The sequence below is a fragment of the Nerophis ophidion genome, linkage group LG02 (assembly GCF_033978795.1).
Source record: "Nerophis ophidion isolate RoL-2023_Sa linkage group LG02, RoL_Noph_v1.0, whole genome shotgun sequence".
Lineage (NCBI taxonomy): Eukaryota > Metazoa > Chordata > Actinopteri > Syngnathiformes > Syngnathidae > Nerophis > Nerophis ophidion.
In genome coordinates, this window is record NC_084612.1 from 65136371 (window position 1) to 65159443 (window position 23073).

The 23073-nt window shown below is 40.8% G+C and overlaps 1 protein-coding gene across 1 annotated transcript in view; it reads left to right on the forward strand.

Moving 5' to 3' along the window:
• trim62.1 (tripartite motif containing 62, tandem duplicate 1) overlaps nucleotides 1-23073 on the forward strand; it is a 95457-nt gene that overhangs the window by 69749 nt on the left and 2635 nt on the right. The window contains exons 4-6 of the mRNA XM_061888671.1: nucleotides 4504-4760; nucleotides 9746-9861; nucleotides 19293-23073. The exon at nucleotides 19293-23073 is cut by the window's right edge and continues 2635 nt beyond it. Of these exons, the coding sequence (XP_061744655.1) occupies nucleotides 4504-4760; nucleotides 9746-9861; nucleotides 19293-19843 (924 nt within the window). The 3' untranslated portion in view covers nucleotides 19844-23073. The remainder of the gene's footprint in view (nucleotides 1-4503; nucleotides 4761-9745; nucleotides 9862-19292) is intronic.

Here is a 23073-nt window from a genome sequence, read left to right on the forward strand (position 1 = left end):
CCTACCTTTTCTCCTTTTTAATAGACATCTCACAATAGTACTTTCTTTATTGGAAGTGCTTTGCCTAAAGTCTAGCCTTGAAGCGTTATTGTGTACCTAAAACTTTCTTTCAGAGTTCTTTTTATTGATTTCACATTCACATTAACAACAAACTCAAACCCTCTTCATCCCCTATTCCTGCTGTCACTCAAAACAAAAAAAAGAAAAGTAAGAGTATGTACAAACGTACCCAGAGTAAAATAAATAAATAAGTAAATGAATAAATAAATACAAATCAATACAAGGCACTTGAGACAAAGTAGTTGAAAGCTGAAACACAGTGTAGAAGCACCATGACAAGGCCTGAAATATCGGCAGTCATATTCAGATACGTGTCGAGGGCTATTCCTGCACTTGTGTAGAGGATTGGTAAAAAAAAAAATCAAAAAAGGTCTCCACACTTTGAAAAACTTGTTTTCAGAGCCCCGTAATGTATATCTTATTTTCTCGACCTTCAGATTTGCTAGCATGTCCCTTATCCAGTAGGAGACTGAGGGTGGGACAGCCTCTTTCCACTTCAACAATATCAGGCGACGTGCGAGGAGGGTGGTAAAGGCCACTATTTTATGACCCCCTACAGGTAGCTCCATCCCTTCAGGAATGATTCCAAATACAGAAATTAAAGGGTTTGGATCTATTTTAACCGTAGAAAGTGCTTCAAAGATAAATTTCCAGTACCCCTTTAGCTTCGGACAAAGCCAAAACTTGTGTATTAGTGTTACGTTATTTAATTTACATCTATCACATAATGGGTTAATTTGAGGAAATATTTTAGCTAATTTCACTTTTAAAAAGTGCAACCCGTGGATCACTTTAAATTGGACCTGTGAGTGTCGTGCGCACTTTGAGGATGAGTAAACCCTTTTCTCAATTTTTACCCAGGTTACGTCATCTATTGATGTTTGGAGGTCTTGTTCCCATGCTGTTCTAATTCTTAGCATGAAAGTGCTTGTACCTAAAACTTTCTAAACTTATCCAGCGTAATAGATGCCATATACTGTATCAATTACAACAAAATGGTCAAACTTACAGCTCCCCAACTGAAGCTGACTGACTGAAAGATGACGGAGCTCCAGGCTGTATTTGTATGTGTAGCAAAAAGCCTGTTTAAAGTAGTAAATGTGTATGAATATAGTATGAAGTGCTGGGCAAACCGTATACACAGGGTAGGCTCATCTAGCTAGGGGTCAGATGCGACAGCGTGTCTGTAAGGAAGGAGGTTTTTCCTTTATGAAGGCATATAAAACACTAAAGGGAGTGCGTAAGTTTTGCCTTGCAACTTCTTGTTTCTTTCGACATCAAAAATAAACAAACATTTTAATGAACACATTTTTTATTGATATTGATTATGAGTTATGTTATATACAGTATTGATATCGTTTTATTACCCATCCCTACTCTAGGGATAGATACAGTATTACTATTAGAATATCATTAAATTACCAGTAGAATGGAGAAACAAGCTGACTGTATGTGCTTATTTATGTTTCATTGTATCCATTAAAGTTAAAGTACCAATGATTGTCACACACACACTAGGTGTGGCAAAATTATTCTCTGCATTTGACCCATCACCGTTGATCACCCCCTGGGAGGTGAGGGGAGCAGCGGTGGCAAACCATATCCAACTGTTTTTACAATCTGCAAAATATGTGAAAATACCTTTTGAAGCATTACAAAATGCCACAATTTCAGACAGCCTTTTTTAATATCCCGCTCTGAATGTATTCTGCATTTTCTGTGGATTGCCGTCACAATGGGAACACTTCTGCACTCTGACTATATCATCAGATCAGTCATACTGGAGCGAAGCAAACATTGGAAAGAGATGTGCTGTTTATCATTCACAATCCTTATATAAGACGAGAACACTTATGCTTAGCTTTTTTATGCGTTCAAAAAAATCGTAAATAAACAATTAAGTAAACCAATCTATTGCGCCCATAACACCCTCTAAAAAAACATCTGGAAAATGCTAACAATACTCATTTACATGTTGTGACCTGTAAATATAAGTGATATTGTTATTATAAGCGCCATTGCAGACGGTCTATTTTAACAGCGCATTGATAGCAGTGAGCTAATGCTATCTTACGCTGCTATTGCTTCTGCTTGGTCACAAATTTGCTCAAAGTAAATTTTGGATTATAATTCATGCATTTTTCATATGGTAGTAGACAAATAAGTGCCATGGACCGACAGGCTGGTCCACTTTCACATCCAAAAGGTGGTGAAAAAGATGTTTTTTGCCGCAACTTTTTTTTTAACCTTTTGTGTGGATTGCGATTGATTCTTCATCCAAACAGGATTATGACTGAGTTTGAGTTGGCATCCGAGCAAGAGTGGAAATGTTACTGTAAATGTTTGTATTATTGTAGTTAATTATGGTTTGTTTGTATGTTTAGCACCTCGCAGTGCAGTGGATGCTATAGTGTTTCAATAAATCCCCCTGTGTTCTTGATCATAATTTTTCCCAAATTAAATAGTTGTTGGCTCTCGCAAAGTCTGCTGGATTGGCATTGTCGTCGATGGGGAAGGGATCTGTGGTTCCTAACTCTACGTCGTGGGTCATGTGACTGGCTTGCTCATTATCACTCAAAATTACTCAGGAATATCCGGTTGATTGATACTATTCTGATTAGGGATGTCCGATATTATAGAAACTGCTGATTATTATTGGCCGATAAATGCTTTGAAATGTATTATCGGAATTTATCAGTTTCGGTTGCATGATTATCGGTATCTATTTCAATAAGTAAAGCTTATGACTCTTTAACTCGCCGCTGTGTACACGGACGTAGGGAGAAGTACGGAGCGTCAATAAACTTTAAAGGCACTGCCTTTATTTACTGGCCTTGTCACACAATATCTACAGCTCGAGTTAATGCTAGGCATACTTGGTCAACAGCCATACAGGTCACACTGAGGGTGGCCGTACAGTTTTAACACTGTTACAAATATGCGCCACGCTGTGACCCCGCACCAAACAAGAATGACAAACACATTTCGGGAGAACATCCGCACCGTAACACAACATAAACACAACAGAACAAATACCCGGAACCCTTGCAGCACTAACTCTTCTTGGATGCTACAATATACACCCCCCGCCCCCGCTACACTCAACCTCGCCCACCTCAACATCCTCTTGATCTCTCAAGGAGAGAATGTCCCAAATACCAAGCTGCTGTTTTGAGGCATGCTAAAAAAATAATGCACTTTGTGACTTCAATAATAAATATTGCAATGCCAAGTTGGCATTTTTTTCCATAACTTGAGTTGATTTATTTTGGAAAACCTTGTTACATGGTTTAATGCATCCAGCGGGGCATCACAACAAAATTAGGCATAATAATGTGTTAATTGAATTCCAGGACTGTATATATCGGTATCTGTTGATATCGGAATCTGTAATTAACAGTTGGACAATATCGGAATATTGGATATCGGCAAAAAAGCCATTATCGGACATCTCTAATTCCGATATTCACTCACAAACTTTGTAAGTATTTTGTTGTCATACTTCAGATATATATGACAATAGCTGCAATATAGAGGCAACTTGATTTTCCATTCTACTGGTCCTCTAAAATCTCAGTTCCACATAATAGGGGGATAAATCCTTTTTAAAAAAAATCCTCCGTTGTGACATTGAAAGTTACACAGCAACATTTAATTAAAGTATTGAGATTAAAATCCCTTGACGCACCTGTTATACCATTACAGCACTTCCTGTCAGTTTGAGGCCGACCAACTCTGTAGATGTGCCCTAACTACACGGCTCGTCAGTGAAAAAGCACTGATCTCGTTAGATTTCCTCTCCATTTGCCCAAACTTCCTCTTGTGTTTCCACCTCTCCTCCTCCTTTTCCTTTTCTGGCCAAAAGGGGCCTCTTTTTTTCATTTCCCCCCTCATTGTCTCTCCAACTGAGCTCTCGGGGTGGAGGAATAAAAACAGCAGCCACTAAACTCGTTTAAAAGTGTTCCACATTCTGGAAGATCCTACACACACACACACAGGGGATTCGCTTTATAATCATACACTTGCCTGAAAGGTATCCAGCCTCCTGTCTCCAGGGGCTGCAGACACCTACCTCCTCAGCTCCATCGTCAGCAAGAGTGATTGTCGGGCCTTTTGCATCCTCCCACTCCACACGTCAATGAGCTAGGAGAGCTGGGACGCTGCCTACTCCAATGTCATAACTGTCACACTCCTTGAAAAATAGTCGCATTTAATAGGCTCCCACAGAGAAAATACCAGCCCCCACTGTGAGACAAAGAGGAAATTCTTCAGCCACAGTAACTAAATTTTAGATGAAAGTTCCTAAGACAACATGCACACATCTGAAGAGAGCTGGATGTTCGCGGAAAGAATAGTTTGCATATCATAATCATTGTTGTATAACAGGAAGTTTTGTGCAACAGCCAATCTAAGACTAACAAGTGTTGCATCTTGCTTGCTTAGTCCTCAGCCAAAGGTCTCCGCGCCACCATTGGCGACGCCTTCGAGCGCCTCCACCGCTTCCTGCGCGAGCGTCAGAAGTGCATGCTGGAGGAGCTGGAGATGGACACGGCGCGCAAGCTCACCGACATCGAGCACAAGATCCAGCGCTACAGCCAGCAGCTGCGTGACGTCAAGGAGGGCATCCAGATCCTGCAGGAGCGCCTCGACGAGACGGGGCGGCACGACTTCCTGGAGGGGGTGGCCGTCACGTCCGATAGGTAAGAGAAGTAGCGATAATGTCACACATGTGGGCACACCGCTCACATTTCAGTCAAAATTTTATTAGATCTTCTCAAGGGACAATACTAGGGATGTAACGGTATTGTAAATGCCACGGTTTTGCGGATTAGAAATCCTCACAATAAGGCTGGGACAGGTAACGGTATCAAAACAAAAACTTGGTGAGTGTACCGTATCTTCCCGATTATAGGGCGCACTGGATTATAAGGCGCACTGCCGATGAATGGTCTATTTTCATTCTTTTCTCATATATAAGGCTCACAGGACTATAGTAATAATAATAATAATAATGAATTAGATTTATATCGTGCTTTTCTATTTTTATATACTCAAAGCGCTCACAGTAAAGTGGGAACCCAACATTCATTCACACCTGGTGGTGGTAAGCTACATCAGTAGCCACAGCTGCCCTGGGGTAGACTGACGGAAGCGTGGCTGCCAGTTTGGAGCCTACGGCCCCTCCGACCACCACCTATCATTCATTCATCATTCATTCACCAGTGGGAGCGGCACCGGGGGCAAGGGTGAAGTGTCCTGCCCAAGGACACAACGGCAGCGATTTGGATGTCAATAGGTGGGAAGCGAACCTGCAACCCTCAGGTTTCTGGCACAGCCGCTCTACCCACTATGCCATGCCGCCATATAGGGCGCATTAAAGGAGTCGTATTTTTTTTTTTGTCTAAATGTAAAACACTTCTTTCTGGTCTACATAACATGTAAAGGTGGTTCTTTGGTCAAAATGTTGCATAGATTATGTTTTACAGATCACCTTAAAACCACGGTCTTATTTACGTGGCTCACCTTCGGCAGCGTCTTCTCCCCTTCATCTTTGTTGTAGCGGTGTAGCGTGCAAGGACGGGAGTGGAAGAAGTGTCAAAAGATGGAACTAACTGTTTTAATGACATTCAGACTACTTCAATCAATAACGGAGTATCTCCTCATCCGAAAAACAACAACAAATGTGTCCCGTGAAAAAACGTCCGACCGTAACTCTCTATTAACTAAAGTTCCTTGGGTGAATAATGTAAACTCACTAGATTGGTATGTTTTAGCGCTTTCATGGCGAATTTACTGACAGATTTAAGTAAGAACTTTACATTACTTTATATTAGAAATGGCAACAATGGAGAATGAATGTCACATAACAAAAGATAGAGAAAAAGAAAATGCTTATTGACCACGGCATCACCACGGACTACAAAGGCGGAAGCGTGCAATTTTTCAGGACTTATGCAGATCCCAAATACAGATCAGCAGGTACCAGAAGGTAAGAAAAGTTGCTTTTGCATAATATTGCGGAACAAAAGGCCAGATAATGTCTTAGCTTATACACACACCATAATAATACTCGTACGTTGAAGCACTGTACAATCCATCGAGCGGTGCGGCTTCGTAGCTTACCAAAGCTGTACTAAAACATTTTGATGGATTTTTGAGCATTGCGTGTAACGTTCTATATTTTCAATGGGACACATAAAATTTTGTGTTGTTTACTTGAGTCATATTGCCATCATAGTGCAAAATACGGTAATACATAAGATTAGAACATGTTTGTGTTCAATTACAGTTAGTGTGTTTATTCTTAACATTCCTGCCACTTAATTTTACACAGTATGGCATTATTTACCAAGTCTTATTTTGTATTTGGAAAATACCACAATATCGTGCCACTGCCTTAATAATGTTATATGTAGGCATACTATGCTACTGTGTTTTAGTATTGGTAATTATGGTAGTATTTGGAAACCAAGTGTCTTCTGAGGGGGTACTTGGTGAAAAAAGTGTGTCACCACTCATTTTTAGTGGATAGTAAATCTCTATTGCTATACAAGCTATACACTGACTGCTCCAAAGTTTATGCAAGTTTACTTTATATAGTGTTTTCCCTTGACAAGACAAGATAAATAAAATGTTTGCTGAGTTCTGAGGGTGTACTTTTTTTGCAACAAGTTGAGATAATCCCTAAACAGATGGTGACTTGGGTCCAAAAAGCATCCGTCATGTTTAGTCTGGTCAGAGTTCATAGGGGACGTATTCATTGAACGCTTTAGCATCTTTGTGCAGGAGCATGAGATTAGATATTGAGCAACATTATAGTGGGATGAAAAAAAAACATTCTGATCAGGAAAGTTCCTCATTCGCTTCCTTGCATTATTTACGTGACTTACCTGCAGGAGGTAAAAATTGATTAAAATATGGAGTTGATACCTCAAAGTGTCTTGGAAATGTGAATAATCAGGATTCGGCCTAAAACTAAGGGGTCCAACCAATCCCACGATTGATTTATTGGAAAGAGTATCTTACCATTTAAAATGGCACCTTGTTTTTCGTACACCACATCTTTCGTAAGTGGTTTCAAAGAAAATTGTGTCTAGGTTTTTGCTTGCTGTTTGTATGACTTAGTATAGGGCCAAAAATTGGGCATAACAACCTACTCCCTTTTACTGCAAATCATTTCGTGGAAGTGTATGCCAAAAACAGAATAATTTGAATCAGTCTCTGTGGCTTTTCCATGGAGTACAAGTGCAAAATAACCAACCTGAGGGCTAAAAAAGGTTGAAGTCACAGCACTTTGATCAAGATGGTGAGAAAGAACTCTATTTGGCTTTTTTTCTCCTCCCGCCATTTGTGTGTGTGTGTGTGTGTGTGTGCGTTTGTGTGTGTGTGTGTGTGTGTGTGTGTGTGTGTGTGTGTGTGTGTGTGTGTGTGTGTGTGTGTGTGTGTGTGTGTGTGTGTATAACATATAAGTTTACATATTATGCAATGTTAATATTTGGTTACATGTCCCTTGGCAAGTTTCACTGCAATAAGGCACTTTTGGTAGCCATCCACAAGCTTCTGGTTCGATTTTTGACCACTCCTCTTGACGAAATAGGTGCAGTTCAGCTCAATTTGTTGGTTTTCTGAGATGGACTTGTTTCTTCAGCATTGTCCACACGTTTAAGTCGGGACTTTGGGAAGGCCATTCTAAAACCTTAATTCTGGCCTGATTTAGCTATTCCTTTACCACTTTTGACCTGTGTTTGGGGTCATTGTCCTGTTGGAACACCCATACTCCTGGCTGATGATTTTAGGTTGTTCTGAACAATTTGAAGGTAATCCTACGTTTTCATTGCCCTATTTATTCTCTGTAAAACACCAGTTCCATTGGGAGAAAAACAGGCTCCGAGCATAATACTACCACCACCATGCTTGACGGTAGGTGTGGTGTTCATGGGATTGAAGGCCTCACTTTTTCTTTTCCCAACATATTGCTTGGTATTGTGGCCAAACAGCTTTTTTTTTTTCATCTGACCACAGAATTTTCCTCCAGAAGATCTTATCTTTGTCTATGTGATGTCAGATGAAACAAAAGTTGAGCTGTTTGGCCACAATACCCAGCAATATGTTTGGAGGAAGAAAAGGTGAGGTCTTTAATCCCAGGAACACCATGCCTCAACCTGGAAGTGATTAATCATCATTCATATTTGTTAACATGATAATTCATTTTTATTAATCACATGCGTTAAAGCATGGCTGTCAAACTCTGGCCCGTGGGCCAAATTTGGCACGCCGTGTAATTTAATGTGGCCCTTGAGGCAATATCAAATTAACATTAGAGCTGGCCCGCCGCTGTAACGCCGCATTCACCGCTAAAACTCTTACTTGCCAACCCTCCCGATTTTCCCGGAAGACTCCCAAAGTTCAGTGCCCCTCCCAAATTTCATCCCAGACAACAATATTGGGGGTGGGCCTTAAAGGCATTGCCTTCGGCGTTCTGTACAACCTGTCGCCACGTCTACTTTTACTTATACACTCACTCAAGTGAATGCAAGGCATACTTGGTCAACAGCCATACAGGTCACACTGAGGGTGGCCGTATAAACAACTTTAACACTGTTACAAATATACAGCACACTGTGAACCCACACCAAACAAGAATGACAAACACATTTCGGGAGAACATCCGCACCGTAACACAACATAAACACAACATAACAAATACCCAGAATCCCTTGCAGCACTAACTCTTCCGGGAAGCTACAATATACAACCCCCGCTATCACCAAACCCCGTCCACCTCAACCCCGCCGCCGAAAAGAGGCATTCAATTTTTATTTAAATTTTGATATGCCATTGATATTTTTTGATTATTATTATTATTTGAAACTCGATTGTGCATGTCACTATAAAGTTATATAAGCCTTGCTTGTTCAATATTCAATGCAAAACTTATTTGGGTCCCTATTAAAAGGTTAATTTGTTCAACCTCGGCCCGCGGTTTTGTTCGGTTTTAAATTTTGGCCCACTCTGTATTTGAGTTTGACACCACTGCGTTAAAGCATCGAGGTTGACAGCCCTAATATATATATATACTGCTGAAAATGTTTTTTGCGGAAACCGTGATCTAACCCCATTCACGCGCTCAGTCCATGACCGTAAGTACCATTGAGTCCACCAAGGTCATGTCCTCTGTATTTTATTTGGAGAAGATATGACTAATAGCAACAATTTTCTTTTTTGTGGGACATCGTGTGCACTGTACATCACAATGTGGTGGATCGTCCTCTCACAATATACGATCTTTGGTCATGCACCGCTGAACCCGCTACAACTCCAGAAAACTATGTAACACATTAAAATCCACTTTTACTTTAAACATCATCCGGTCCCGAAATGAAGTGAAGTTACCAAATTTATGTTTTAATGATGTTGAAATAGTTTTGTACGCTAAACTTCAGCATAGTAATTAAAAAGGTAAATTGTTCATTGTGTTGCTCAAGGTAATAATAGTTTATTGGTGCTGGGAAAACCCATTTTTGAGTATTTGTCAAATCCTGGTTACGGCCCTGGCTCCAACAATTAACCCCAATGACAGAGGCGTTTAATCCCCATATACAGGATTAATGGAGCAAGTCGCTGCGTTATTGTACAAGAGGCAATTAAACAGATTGAAAATGCCATTGATCTGTTCCTGTCGCAGGATTAAAGGGAAGATTCATGAGACCAATCTGACCTATGAAGACTTCCCCACATCCAAGTACATGGGACCCCTGCAGTACACCATATGGAAGTCCCTTTTCCAGGACATCTCTCCAGGTAGGTGGAATTTTGCAAGCTTACATCGCAGCATAACGTAGAGCAAAGGTGTCAAAGTCATCATTTTGTCTTGACTGCGGGACCATTTGAAGAACCCAAACATGTAGTATTAATAACAATTCATTGGATTTATATAGCACTTTTTTTCTCCTGACTCAGAGCGCATGACACTGAAACCCCATCATTCATTCACTCCACATTCACACTCTGATAGTGTTTGTAGCCCCAGGTGCTCTGGGGTAGACTGACAGAAACATGGCTGCCCGTTTGCGCCAAAGGCCTCTCTGACCACCACCAAACATTCATCCACCAGCGTGAGCTGCATTGGGTGACTTGTCTTGCCCAAGGACACAACAGTAGTGACAAGAAGGATAAAAGCTGGATTATTACCATGAACACTCAAGTTTCTGGATGGCCGCTCCACCATCTGAACCACTCGGCCCTATTACTGCAACATCACCGCCACATTTACACGAATAAAAACGACAGCACTTTAGCTCGTAACGAACAAACCAAACTAGTCGCCACCTCGGTGGTAAAAAATACATCTGTTGAAAAAATGTTTGACCACATAAAAACACTTTTACTGTCATGCACATTTCACTAAGTAATATTGTGCAGTCCAGGTCGTCCCGGCATGGTACAGTTTAGAACCGTAGACCAGCTACCATGTACAGTAATCTCACGAAATTTAGTACACCAGTCATATTTCGGCAAGAATTAATGACACCACAATTTCAGGGGAGAATACTATATAAACTTGGATATAATTTAGAATAGTCAGACTTAGAGGTGGGTGAAATGATCTCTTCTGCGAGGCATCACGATTACAACTCAATCGATGGAAAAATGTCTTAACAATTATTTACATATAGTACTCTCGATGAGCTTCAAGCACACCTCAAAAAACAGAATATCCATGAACTATGGTCATGTAGATCCTTCAGAAATATATATTTTTACATATTTGTCTTACTCCTCATCCCAACTATACTTTTTCTTAAAATGTAAAATGCTGCCTTTACGCAGGGGTGTCCAAAATAGACGTCCTGAGTTTACCAAGTACCTGGTAACTTTATATTTATATTAATTATACAACAATTTTAGTGTTACAACTCGTGGACAACATGAGTATTTCAGGTCAATGACCATTATTTGTGTCTTGAAGTGAACAGAGCACAAGATTTTTCTTCGGTGACCGAATCCAAACAACCTTCCCCAGTCATGGCGCAAAAAGAAAAACGCAACCAACACAAAATGTCAACACTCATGGTGACACATAACAACCTGCTCACTGTATTTTGTGGATATTATTTTAAAAAATCTTGCAACTTTAAAAAAAATTCTAAATGACACCCATTTAATGCACACACAATGCATGATGAGGAAAATGCAAAACACTCTCTCCAAAGTCATCCATATTTGGCGCATTTTAGCTGCTTGATATTTCTGATTGAGTAAAAAAAGGAGGTTGTCACGGATGTAAACAAACCAATTGAATTAATTATACATCCTTATATTAATATGTACACATATGTATCTGTAGGCCATATGGGTGTGTGCAAAAATGTCATCTGAGCAAAGAGTGGCTATTTTGAAGAAACTAAAATGAAACGGCAGCACGGTGGAGCAGGGGTTAGTGCATGTGCCTCACAATACGAAGGTCCTGAGTAGTCCTGAGTGGCGACTGGGGCCAGGGTTTCTGAACATTCTGTGGCTTGAAAGACAAAAATTATTCCAGGATGTCTGTTCGCCAAATTGGTCAATCTATGCTGTGTGTAATTCAAAAACCAGAAAGAAAGAAATACAATAGATTTACAGTATATTATAATACACAATATTACCCATAAACAAAATAATAATAATATACAATATAATAATTAAAGATGCATTAATAATTCATAATGGAATAAAGAATATTATAAGTTACTTTGTATTATCTGTTTACAGTGGAAACCCGATTTATTGGTTCTTGAATAGGGTTCGTAGATTGAAAAATGTGTCCAGTGAAACAAATTTCTCCATAAGACACAATGTAAACATGAATAATGGGTTTCAGCCCCGACAAAAGTCCATATTTTAGTGAAAGTTTGTACACTTTAAACACAATATGAAGCGCTATCCAGTACTGTATATCAAACACAGAGGTGTGGAATCATCCATCTCTGTATTAAAAAAGTCCAAACGTATGCGCTGCTCTGGCAACACATAGAAATCCCTTTGGTGCCCTCACAAACAATCGGAAATCACAAAAATCCTTAACTTTAACCACCATATTGCGACAATAATAAACATTTATGTGAGTAAAATCCACTTACAGTACATCTGCTTCTGATTCTACAGGAACAGAGAGTGAGAGAAAGAAAATATCCAAGGGGCCGTGTGTGCACGTGAAAAAAGAAACGCTACTGCACTGTGAAATAAGTCCGCTTTGGCACCTTTCTAGTGGAAACTTGATTTACGAACTTAATTGGTTCTTGAACAGGGTTTGTAGATTGAAAAATGTGTACAGTGAAGCAAATTTCTCAGTAAGACCCAATGTAAATATGATTAACGTGTTTCAGCCATTTTACCATGAATTGATTGACGTGGACCCCGACTTAAACAAGTTGAAAAACGTATTCGGGTGTTACCATTTCGTGGTCAATTGTACGGAATATGTACTGTACTGTGCAACCTACTAATAAAAGTCAATCAATCAATCAATCAAAAGCCTCAACAAAAGTCCAGATTTTACTGAAGGTTTGTACACTTTAAACACAATATGAAGTGCTATACAGTACTGTATATCAAACGAGCATAACAAGGAGGTGTGGGATCAACTATCTCTTTATTAAACAGTCAAAACGACGACGATGACAAGCTGCTGTCCTCTGTATGCGCTGCTCTGGCAACACACAGTAATACCTTTGGTGCCCTCACAAATGATCGGAAACCACAAAAATCCTTAACTTCATTAACCATATTGCGACAATAATACATATTGAAGTGAGTAAAATCCACTTACAGTACAGCTGATTCTGATTCTACAGGAGCAGAGAGTGAGAGGAAGAAAGGATCCAAGGGAGTGGGGGTAGAGGCCGTGTGTGCAGGTGAAAATAGAAACGCTGAACGACAGTCTTCTGCGCAGTGAAATAAGTTTTTTTGGCACGTTTTTTTCGAAAAGTCAGTTCTCATCACAATTAGAAACTTGCTGTGGCAGGAGATATCCAGAAATGTGCTACAAACCGCTAATTGTGACCTATTCTCCGTGCGTTTGCCGACCAGTAACAGTGGGAGCCTAACCGTCTCGAGAATAGCTCTGCCTTCCTCCATCCATCACTCTTAGCAGAGGACGAGGATTTAAATAACACATTCCTCCCTCCCATCAGTCCTATTTCCATCTGCTGCCAAGCTGAGAAGGGAGGGAGGGATTATTACAACCTGTTATTTTTCATTTTTACTTCTCTCTCCTTGACTGTCAGCCAAATGGAACAATTGGTTCCAATCCATCAGTGGCGGTTTGCCAGAGGCAGACAAAAAAGGGTTCAATCCCTCGCCAGGTGTAGACTCTGAGAACAGAGCGTCGTTTTCAGCGTGGATTTTTGTTTAATATTCTCGTTTGTGATGGAAGTACAGTTGTAAGCACCTGAAACGTCGCTTATAAGTGACCACGGCTTCATCTCCAGGAAACATTTCATTTTCACATTTTGGTTTAAGTCAGCTTCTTCGCTTTGATTACAGTTTTCTGTTTGTTTTGTAATATTGCTAAAATGTTTCTACTTGGGTTGTCCCAGGAACCAAAATGTATTTCGATATTCTTTGATACTTTTCAAACTAATGGGGACCACGAAAAATAATTTTTGGCTTTGTTTGAACAAAAAATCTTATAGTACATGAAACATATTGTAGCGTTGGACGGTAGATTAGTGGTCTTTATTTGGTTGAAGATGTCAGGAAATGCCGGCACCCAATTATTATTGATCGTGTTCATTTCGAACACGCTCACATACAATTAAATGAAGTGCATTCTTAGTCAACAGCAATACATGTCACATTAAGGGTGGTCGTATAAACAGTGCCAACACTGTCATAAACCTGTGCCATGTAGTGAAACCATACTAAACAACAATGACAAACACATTTCCAGTGAATATTTGCACCTCAACACAACATAAACACAACAGAACAAATTCCCAGAATTCCCTGCAGCACCAACTATTCCAGGACGCTACAATATGGTTCTTATTGCACTCAAAGAACAATTTTAGAAGATTAAAAAAAATATATAAGGCTTTTAACACATTTGTTTTTTATTTGCAATTGTATATATTCCATATAGCCTGCCATAATCTAGGATTAGGTTAGGATAGTTTGACATTGTATTAAATGCTTTATGGTTATTGTTGCCATTTAGTTGGTTGTTTAAGACAAATACAATCATTTAATGGTGGTTCTTTGGTAAAAATGTTGCATGGATTATGTTTTATAGATCATCTTAAGACGCTTTCTGAAAGTTGCTTGCAGATGCGCTGTTTTTTGGGTGGTCTTATTTACGTGGCTCATCTTCGGCAGCGTCTTCTTCCCGTCATTTTTTTTGTAGCGGTGTAGCGTGCAAGGACGGCAGTGGAAGAAGTATCAAAAGATGGAGCTAACTGTTTTAATGATATTCAGACTTTACTTGAATCAATAACGGAGCAGCATCTCCTCATCCAGAAACAACAAGAAGGCCGGAAATGTGTCCCGGGAAAAACCGTCCGACCGGAACTGTCAAATAACTAAAGTTTTTTGGGGTGAATAATGTAAACTCACTACACCGGTATGTTTTAGTGCTTTCATGGTGAGTTTACTGACAGATATAAGTAAGAATTGTATACTACTTTATATTACAAATGGCAACAGCGGAGGATGAATGTCACATAACGAGAAGATAGAGAAAAAGAAGAAGCTAACCGACTATGAAGGCAAATGCGCACAATTTTTCAGGATTTATGCAGATCCCAAATACAGATCAGTAGATAACAGAAGGTAATAAAAGTTGTTTTTGTATAATATTGCGAAACAAAACACCAGATAAGATGTCTTACCTTATACACACAACATAATAATGTCCGTATGTCAAAGCGCAGTACAATCCATCAAGCGGTGCGGCTTCATAGCTTACCAAAGTCGCACTAAAACATTTTGATAGATTTTTGAATGCCGTATGTAATGTTTTATATTTTCAATGGAGCATATAAAATGTTGGTATTGTTTACTTGAGTCACATTGCGATCATATTGCAGTCTACACATATCTCTTATGTTTGACTGCCATCTACTGATCACACTTATTTAAATGGGCTCACAGAAGTCAACAGGTGTCATCAAACATAATCACTTACATGAAGTTAAGAGGCCATGCCATGAAGCTAATTCGATTTGATTGAAACTTTTCTACATCACCAAAATTGATCATGTATGTTGCTGTATGTATACTTTTGACCCAGCAGATTTGGTCACATTTTCAGTAGACCCATAATAAATTCATAAAAGAACCAAACTTCATGAATGTTTTTTGTGACCAACAAGTTTGTGCTCCAATCACTCTATCACTAAAAAAATAAGAGTTGTAGAAATTATTGAAAACTCAAGACAGCCATGAGATTATGTTCTTCACAAGTGTATGTAAACTTTTGACCACGACTGTACAAACAGAAGTCTGGTGCTACAAATCTATTATTAATTTACCTTTTTTATTTTTTTATTTTTTTAGCGCTGAGTAGGACTGGTCGATAATGCCTTTTTTTTTAATATCGCGATATTTTTTGGCCATATCGCGATATACGATATATATTACTATATTTTGCCTTGGCCTTGAATGAACACTTGATGCATATAATCACAGCAGTATGATGATTCTATGTGTCTACATTAAAACATTCTTCTTCATACTGCATTCATATATGCTACTTTTAAACTTTCATGCAGAGAGGGAAATCACAACTAAGTCAATTGACCAAAAATGTATTTATTAAAGTTATTAAGCAATGGCACAAACATTCAAGTCATTTCCAAAACATAAAGTGCAAGATTCTCAGAGACATTTTAAGGGTCAAATATAAAATGAGTTGCATAATAGGAAATCAAATAGTATTCGCCTTCACTATGTGGTATGTTACTAAGGTTATGAAATTCTCTTCATTCTCTAGCGAGTGACTTTTCAAATGATGCTACATATTAGTAGTAATGCTACTTTTTATGTCAACGCTTTACGAATTACGGTTGTCTGTTCGACATATTCCCACTTGAAACCGAACCACCCCCAGACGATGGAAACCATGCTATTTTTATTGGGAATTAAGTCTTCATTTGTTACCAGATCCGCACCTTCTTTCTCTCATACGGCTACGTTAGCAGTAGCAGCTAACATAGCCCAGTATGCTACCTCACTGCTCTGCGAGGGCGGACACGTATGTGACGTAGGACGTGACAGAGTGTGACGTATGTAAGAATGTGCGCCTGCTTGTCTGTAAGGAGAGACAAGAAAGAGTGAGAAGAGCCTGAATGCCCGCAGCTAAAAGCAACTGCGTGAGAACGTATACTCGAATAATACGATATAGTCATTTTCTATATCGCAAAGAGACAAACCCGCGATATATCGTATGGATCGATATATCGCCCAGCCCTGGCGCTGAGTAATTATATGTAAATTAATTTTCATCAGTTTTTATGAGTGCCTATTCTTGCAATATATTTAAAGGGGAACATTATCACAATTTCAAAGGGGTTAAAAACAATAAAAATCATTTCCCAGTGGCTTGTTGTATTTTTTGAATTTTTTTTTTCAAAATTTTACCGGTCCCGGAATATCCCTAAAAAAAGCTTTAAAGTGCCTTTTTTTCGCTCTCTGCAAAGCCACTATCCATTTTCCTGTGACGTCACACAGTGCTGCCAATGTAAACAAACAATTGCGAATAGCACAGCGAGATATAGCGACATTAGCTCAGATTCAGACTTGGATTTCAGCGGCTTAAGCGATTCAACAGATTACGCATGTTTTGAAACGAATGGTTGGAGTATGAAAGTATTGAAGAAGAAACTGAAGCTATTGAGCGAATAGCTATTGACGCTATTCCTAGCCATAGCATGGCCGAATAGCTGCCTTAGCATCGCCGGTAAAATGTGCGGACCAAACGATCAGGACTTTCGCATCTTGTGACACTGCAGCAACTTAAATCCGTCGATTGGTAAGTGTTTTTTTCGCAATAATGTGGGTGGAAGGAAACGTAATATAGTTGCAAATGCATCTACAGGTTATCCATACATCTCTGTGCTATGTCTGCTTTAGCACCGCCGGTAAATAGCATGTTAGCGTCGATTAGCGTAGCATGTTAGCATCGATTAGCTGGCAGTCAACATCAACAAAACTCACCTTTGTGATTTCGTTGACTATCGTTGCAAATGCATCTGCAGGTTTTCCATACATCTCTGTGCTATGTCTGCTTTAGCACCGCCGGTAAATCGCATGTTAGCGTCGATTAGCGTAGCATGTTAGCATCGATTAGCTGGCAATCATCCCGCGACCTAATATGTCTGATTAGCACATAAGTCAACAACAACAAAACTCACCTTTGTGATTTTGTTGACTTTATCGTTGCAAATGCATCTGCCATGTCTGTCATCGCCGGTAAAATGTGCAGACACTCCGGCACATTCATTGGGAGTCTGGCGGCAGATTTCTTCCCACTTTCGCATCTTTGGTGCAACTTCAATCCCTCCCTGTTAGTGTTGTTACACCCTCCGACAACACACCGACGAGGCATGATGTCTCCGAGGTTCCAAAAAATAGTCGAAAAAACGGAAAATAACAGAGCTGAGACCCGGTGTTTGTAATGTGTTGAAAATAAAATGGCGGCTGTATTACCTCTGACGTCATCGCCAAAAGAGCCATAAACAGAAAGGCGTTTTAATTCGCCAAAATTCACCCATTTAAAGTTCGGAAATCGGTTAAAAAAATATATGGTCTTTTTTCTGCTACATCAAGGTATACATTGACGCTTACATAGGTCTGGTGATAATGTTCCCCTTTAATCAGCCTGGCCTAAGCCTTGATAATTATCTTTGCTTTCATATCATTTGACAAGCTTTATCCTGTTAAAATGTAAGATGATTCATCAAGAGTAAGATGATAAAATTAGTATTAATATTGACGTGGGCCCCAGGCCCCGAGGTCAAATATGTTTAAAGGCCTACTGAAACCCACTACTACCCACCACGCAGTCTGATAGTTTATATATCAATGATGAAATATTAACATTGCAACACATGCCAATACGGCCGGTTTAGTTTACTAAATTGCAATTTTAAATTTCCCGCGGAGTTTCTTGTTGAAAACGTCGCGGAATGATGAGGCGTGCGCGTGGCGTCACGGACTGTCAGAAAATATTAGCCAGCACCATTTGCGGCTAAAAGTCGTCTCTTTTCATCGCGCAATTAAACAGTATTCTGGACATCTGTGTTGCTGAATCTTTTGCAATTTGTTGAAATAATAAGGGAGAAGTCAAAGTAGGAAGATGGAGTTGGGAAGCTTTATCCTTTAGCCACACAAACACACGGTGATTCCTTGTTTAAAATTCCCAGAGGTGAAGCTTTACTATGGATCAGAGCGGTCAAGCGGACATGGATTCGACCACTTGTCAACTGGCAGGTTTCGGTGAGAAAATTGTGTTAAAAAGTCGCCTCTTACCGGGAGATCTGTGGAGTTTGCGACGTTCTTGTATCTGCCGTGACTTCCCTCAGACACTGGCCTCAAGACACCCGTGGACACACCCCTCTGACTATCAGGTACTATTAGTCTCACTAAAACAATAGCAACACAATAGAAAGATAAGGGATTTCCCAGAATTATCCTAGTAAATGTGTCTAAAAACATCTGAATCCGTCCCAATGCATTCGCCTTTTTTTTTTTTTTTAACTTTATTTTTTGTATTATTATTTTTTTTCTAGTACTTTGCTGTCAATACCATCATCCACGAATCTTTCATCCTCGCTCAAATTAATTGGGAAATTGTCGTTTTCTCGCTTTGAATAGCTCTTGCTGCTGGAGGCTCCCATTTAAAACAATGTGAGGACGTGAGGAGCCCCCAGCCTTGTGACGTCATCATCTGCGACTTCCGGTAAAGGCGAGGCTTTTTTATCAGCACCAAAAGTTGCGAACTTTATCGTCGATGTTCTCTACTACATCCTTTCAGCAAAAAATTGTCAATATCGCGAAATGATCAAGTATGACTCATAGAATGGACCTGCTATCCCCGTTTGAATAAGAACATCTCATTTCAGTAGGCCTTTAATATTGAAGTGGGCCCCAGGCCCCGAGGTCAAATTAGTATGAAGTATAGTGATATAAAAGTGCATTACACCGTGCAACTGTAGAGGGCGCCAAACTAAACTTGTGTTGTTTCTAATCATCAGTTCCTGCTGCGCTGACCCTTGACCCCATCACGGCCCACCAAAGACTCATCCTGTCAGACGACTGCACCATCGTGGCTTACGGCAACCTGCACCCGCAGCCGCTGCAGGACTCGCCGCGCCGCTTCGACGTGGAGGTGTCGGTCCTGGGCGCCGAGGGCCTGGCGTCGGGCGTCCACTACTGGGAGGTGATGGTGTCGGAGAAGACCCAGTGGATGATCGGCGTGGCCAGCGAGACGGTCAGTCGCAAGGGGAGCATCCAGATCCAGCCGGGCCGCGGCTTCTACTGCATCGTCATGCATGACGGCAACCAGTACAGCGCCTGCACCGAGCCGTGGACCCGCCTCAACGTCAAGAGCAAGCTGGAGAAGGTGGGCGTCTACCTGGACTACCCCAAGGGTCTCCTCATCTTCTACAACGCCGACGACATGTCCTGGCTCTACACCTACCGGGAGAAGTTCCCCGCCAAGGTCTTCCCTTACTTCAGTCCGGGTCAGAGCCACGCCAACGGCAAGAACGTGCAGCCGCTGCGAATCAACACCGTGCGCCTTTAGAGGAGGCCCGCCAAACAAAGATGTCCGTTTTAACTTGTTAAGGTCCGCCGTTAGATGGAGACAAAGGGGCGCCCTTAGGGAGGGGAATTGGGGTTCCTCGTCCAACTTGAGTAACAATTGAAGGTTTGACTGGTGTCAGCGTTTTCTGCACTTTTTGACTTTAGCCCGCTCCCCCTGCTGGACACTTGGCGTCATTACAAGGATGCCACGCCCCTGCGCGGTCGTAGTAACTTCCATTCATCCATTTTCTGTACTCTATCCACCCCGGACTGGTCTCCAGCCAATTTACAGGGAATCTCTGCGGTGGTCACATGTCTCCAAAAAAAACAATAAGAAGGCCCTGACTGAGATTCGAACCCTGGATCTCCTAACCACTTAAAAGAGTAAATGATTGAGGCCTCTAGTTATGCTGCTATTGACAGAAAGGACTTAGACAATTACAAACCCCGTTTCCATATGAGTTGGGAAATTGTGTGAGATGTAAATATAAACGGAATACGATGATTTACAAATCCTTTTCAACCCATATTCAGTTGAATGCACTAAAAATATAAGATATTTGATGTTCAAGCTCGTGGGCTTCACGGTGGCAGAGGGGTTAGTGCGTCTGCCTCACAATACGAAGCTCCTGCAGTCCTGGGTTCAAATCCAGGCACGGGATCTTTCTGTGAGGAGTTTGCATGTCCTCCCCGTGAATGCGTGGGTTCCCTCCGGGTACTCCGGCTTCCTCCCACTTCCAAAGACATGCACCTGGGGATAGGTTGATTGGCAACACTAAATTGGCCCTAGTGTGTGAATGTGAGTGTGAATGTTGTCTGTCTATCTGTGTTGGCCCTGCGATGAGGTGGCGACTTGTCCAGGGTGTACCCCGCCTTCCGCCCGATTGTAGCTGAGATAGGCGCCAGTGCCCCCCGCGACTCCAAAAGGGAATAAGCGGTAGAAATGGATGGATGGATGTTCAAACTCATAAACTTTATTTTTTTTGCAAATAATTAACTTAGAATTTCATGGCTGCAACACGTACCGAAGTAGTTGGGAAAGGGCATGTTCACCACTGTGTTACATCACCTTTTCTTTTAACAACACTCAATAAACGTTTGGGAACTGAGGAAACTAATTGTTGAAGCTTTGAAAGTGGAATTCTTTCCCATTCTTGTTTTCTGTAGAGCTTCAGTCGTTCAACAGTCCGGGGTCTCCGCTGTTGTATTTTACGCTTCATAATGCGCCACACATTTTCAATGGGAGACAGGTCTGGACTGCAGGCGGGCCAGGAAAGTACCCGCCATCTTTTACTACGCAACCATGTAACACGTGGCTTGGCATTGTCTTGCTGATAACGTTGCTTGGATGACAAAGTATGTTGCTCCAAAACCTGTATGGACCATTCAGCATTAATGGTACCTTCACAGATGTGTAAGTTACCCATACCTTGGGCACTAATACGTCCGCATACCATCACAGGTGCTGACTTTTGAACTTTGCGCCTACAATAATCCAGATGGTTCTTTTCCTCTTTGGTCCAGAGGACACCATGTCCACAGTTTCCAAAAACAATTTGAAATGTGCACTCGTCAGACCACAGAACGCGTTTCCACTTTGCATCAGTCCATCTTAGATGAGCTTGGGCCCAGCTAAGCCGATGGCGTTTGTGGGTGTTGTTGATATATGGCTTTCACTTTGCATAGTAGAATTTGAACTTGAACTTACAGATGTAGTAACGAACTAGAGTTACTGACAGTGGTTTTCTGAAGTGTTCCTGAGCCCATGTGATGATATCCTTTACACACTGATGTCGCTTTTTGATGCAGTACCGCCTGAGGGATCAAACGGTCCGTAATATCATCGCTTACGTGCAGTGATTTCTCCAGATTCTCTGAACCTTTTGATGATTTTACGGACCGTGGATGGTAAAATCCCTAAATTCCTTTCAATAGCTCGTTGAGAAATGTTGTTCTAAAACTGTTCGACAATTTGCTTACAAATTGGTGACCCTCGCCCCATCCTTGTTTAGGAATTACTTAGCATTTCATGGAAGCTGTTTTTATACCCAATCATGGCACCCACCTGTTCCCAATTAGCCTGCACACCTGTTGGATGTTCCAAATAAGTGTTTGATGAGAATTTCTCAATTTTATCAGTATTTATCGCCACCTTTCCCAACTTCTTTGTCACGTGTTGCTGGCATCAAATTCTAAAGTTAATGATTATTTGCAAAAAAAAAAAAAAAAAGTTTATCAGTTTGAACATCAAATATGTTGTCTTTGTAGCCTATTCAACTGAATATGGGTTGAAAAGGATTTGCAAATGATTGTATTCCGTTTATATTTACATCTAACACAATTTCCCAACTCATATGGAAACGGGGTTTGTAGTTGCAAAGACTTTTTGCTTGATGACGGCCATGTTTTTCCATGAATGCGGGGTAGCGGTGATGGTGTGGTGCACTTGCTGAGCACTCTTGCGAGATGTTCTCGTATTTGTCTTGTCCTCGTGCCTCAAAGCAGATTCATCAGCACATGTCCTGCAGATTGTCCACTGAGAGCCTCTTGTCCAACATGTTTGTCCCCCTCTTCTCCTTTGCTCTCCTCTCCAGTCCTGCAACAAGCCCACCGGGACCTCCGTGCACGTCCTTCAGCCTTGCCAAAAAGTCTAAACGACGACATACTTCATTCGTCCTTCCGCCGTGTTGCACCTTTTACTCGTCAGGACGAGCGTGTGAGTAAGAACATTCCAAATCTTTTCTTTGTGTGGTTGTTGTTTCTTTAAGTTACAGGGTTTCCGATGTACAATCCACTGGTCTGCTTTAAAACCGACATCCAGGTTGCTGCTTTGTGATTGAAGCAAAGCATTCTGGGACATTTTTGTGTGTCAATGGGCCATTCCACTCAAACGCTGCCATTTGTGTCCTCAGGAAATTAAATACATGAATGGCCTGTAAAAAAAGACATGTCCTCCATGTTATGATTGCAAATGTAACCATTTAAAATGTGAATAATAACAACCTTGAAAACGAGCTTTAGTTGCCTGTCCTCACTTCCAATAAGGAGACTATCCATGAACTACAGTAATGTAAATCCTTCAGAAATATATTTTTTACATATATGTCTTACTCATCATACTTTTTCTTTAAAGAAAAATAAAATTCACTTTTTACTCAGTCCCAAACGCTGTTCCTGTAACGCAGGGGTGTCCAAACTACGGTCTTCACTTTGCCCCACAAGACGTCCTGA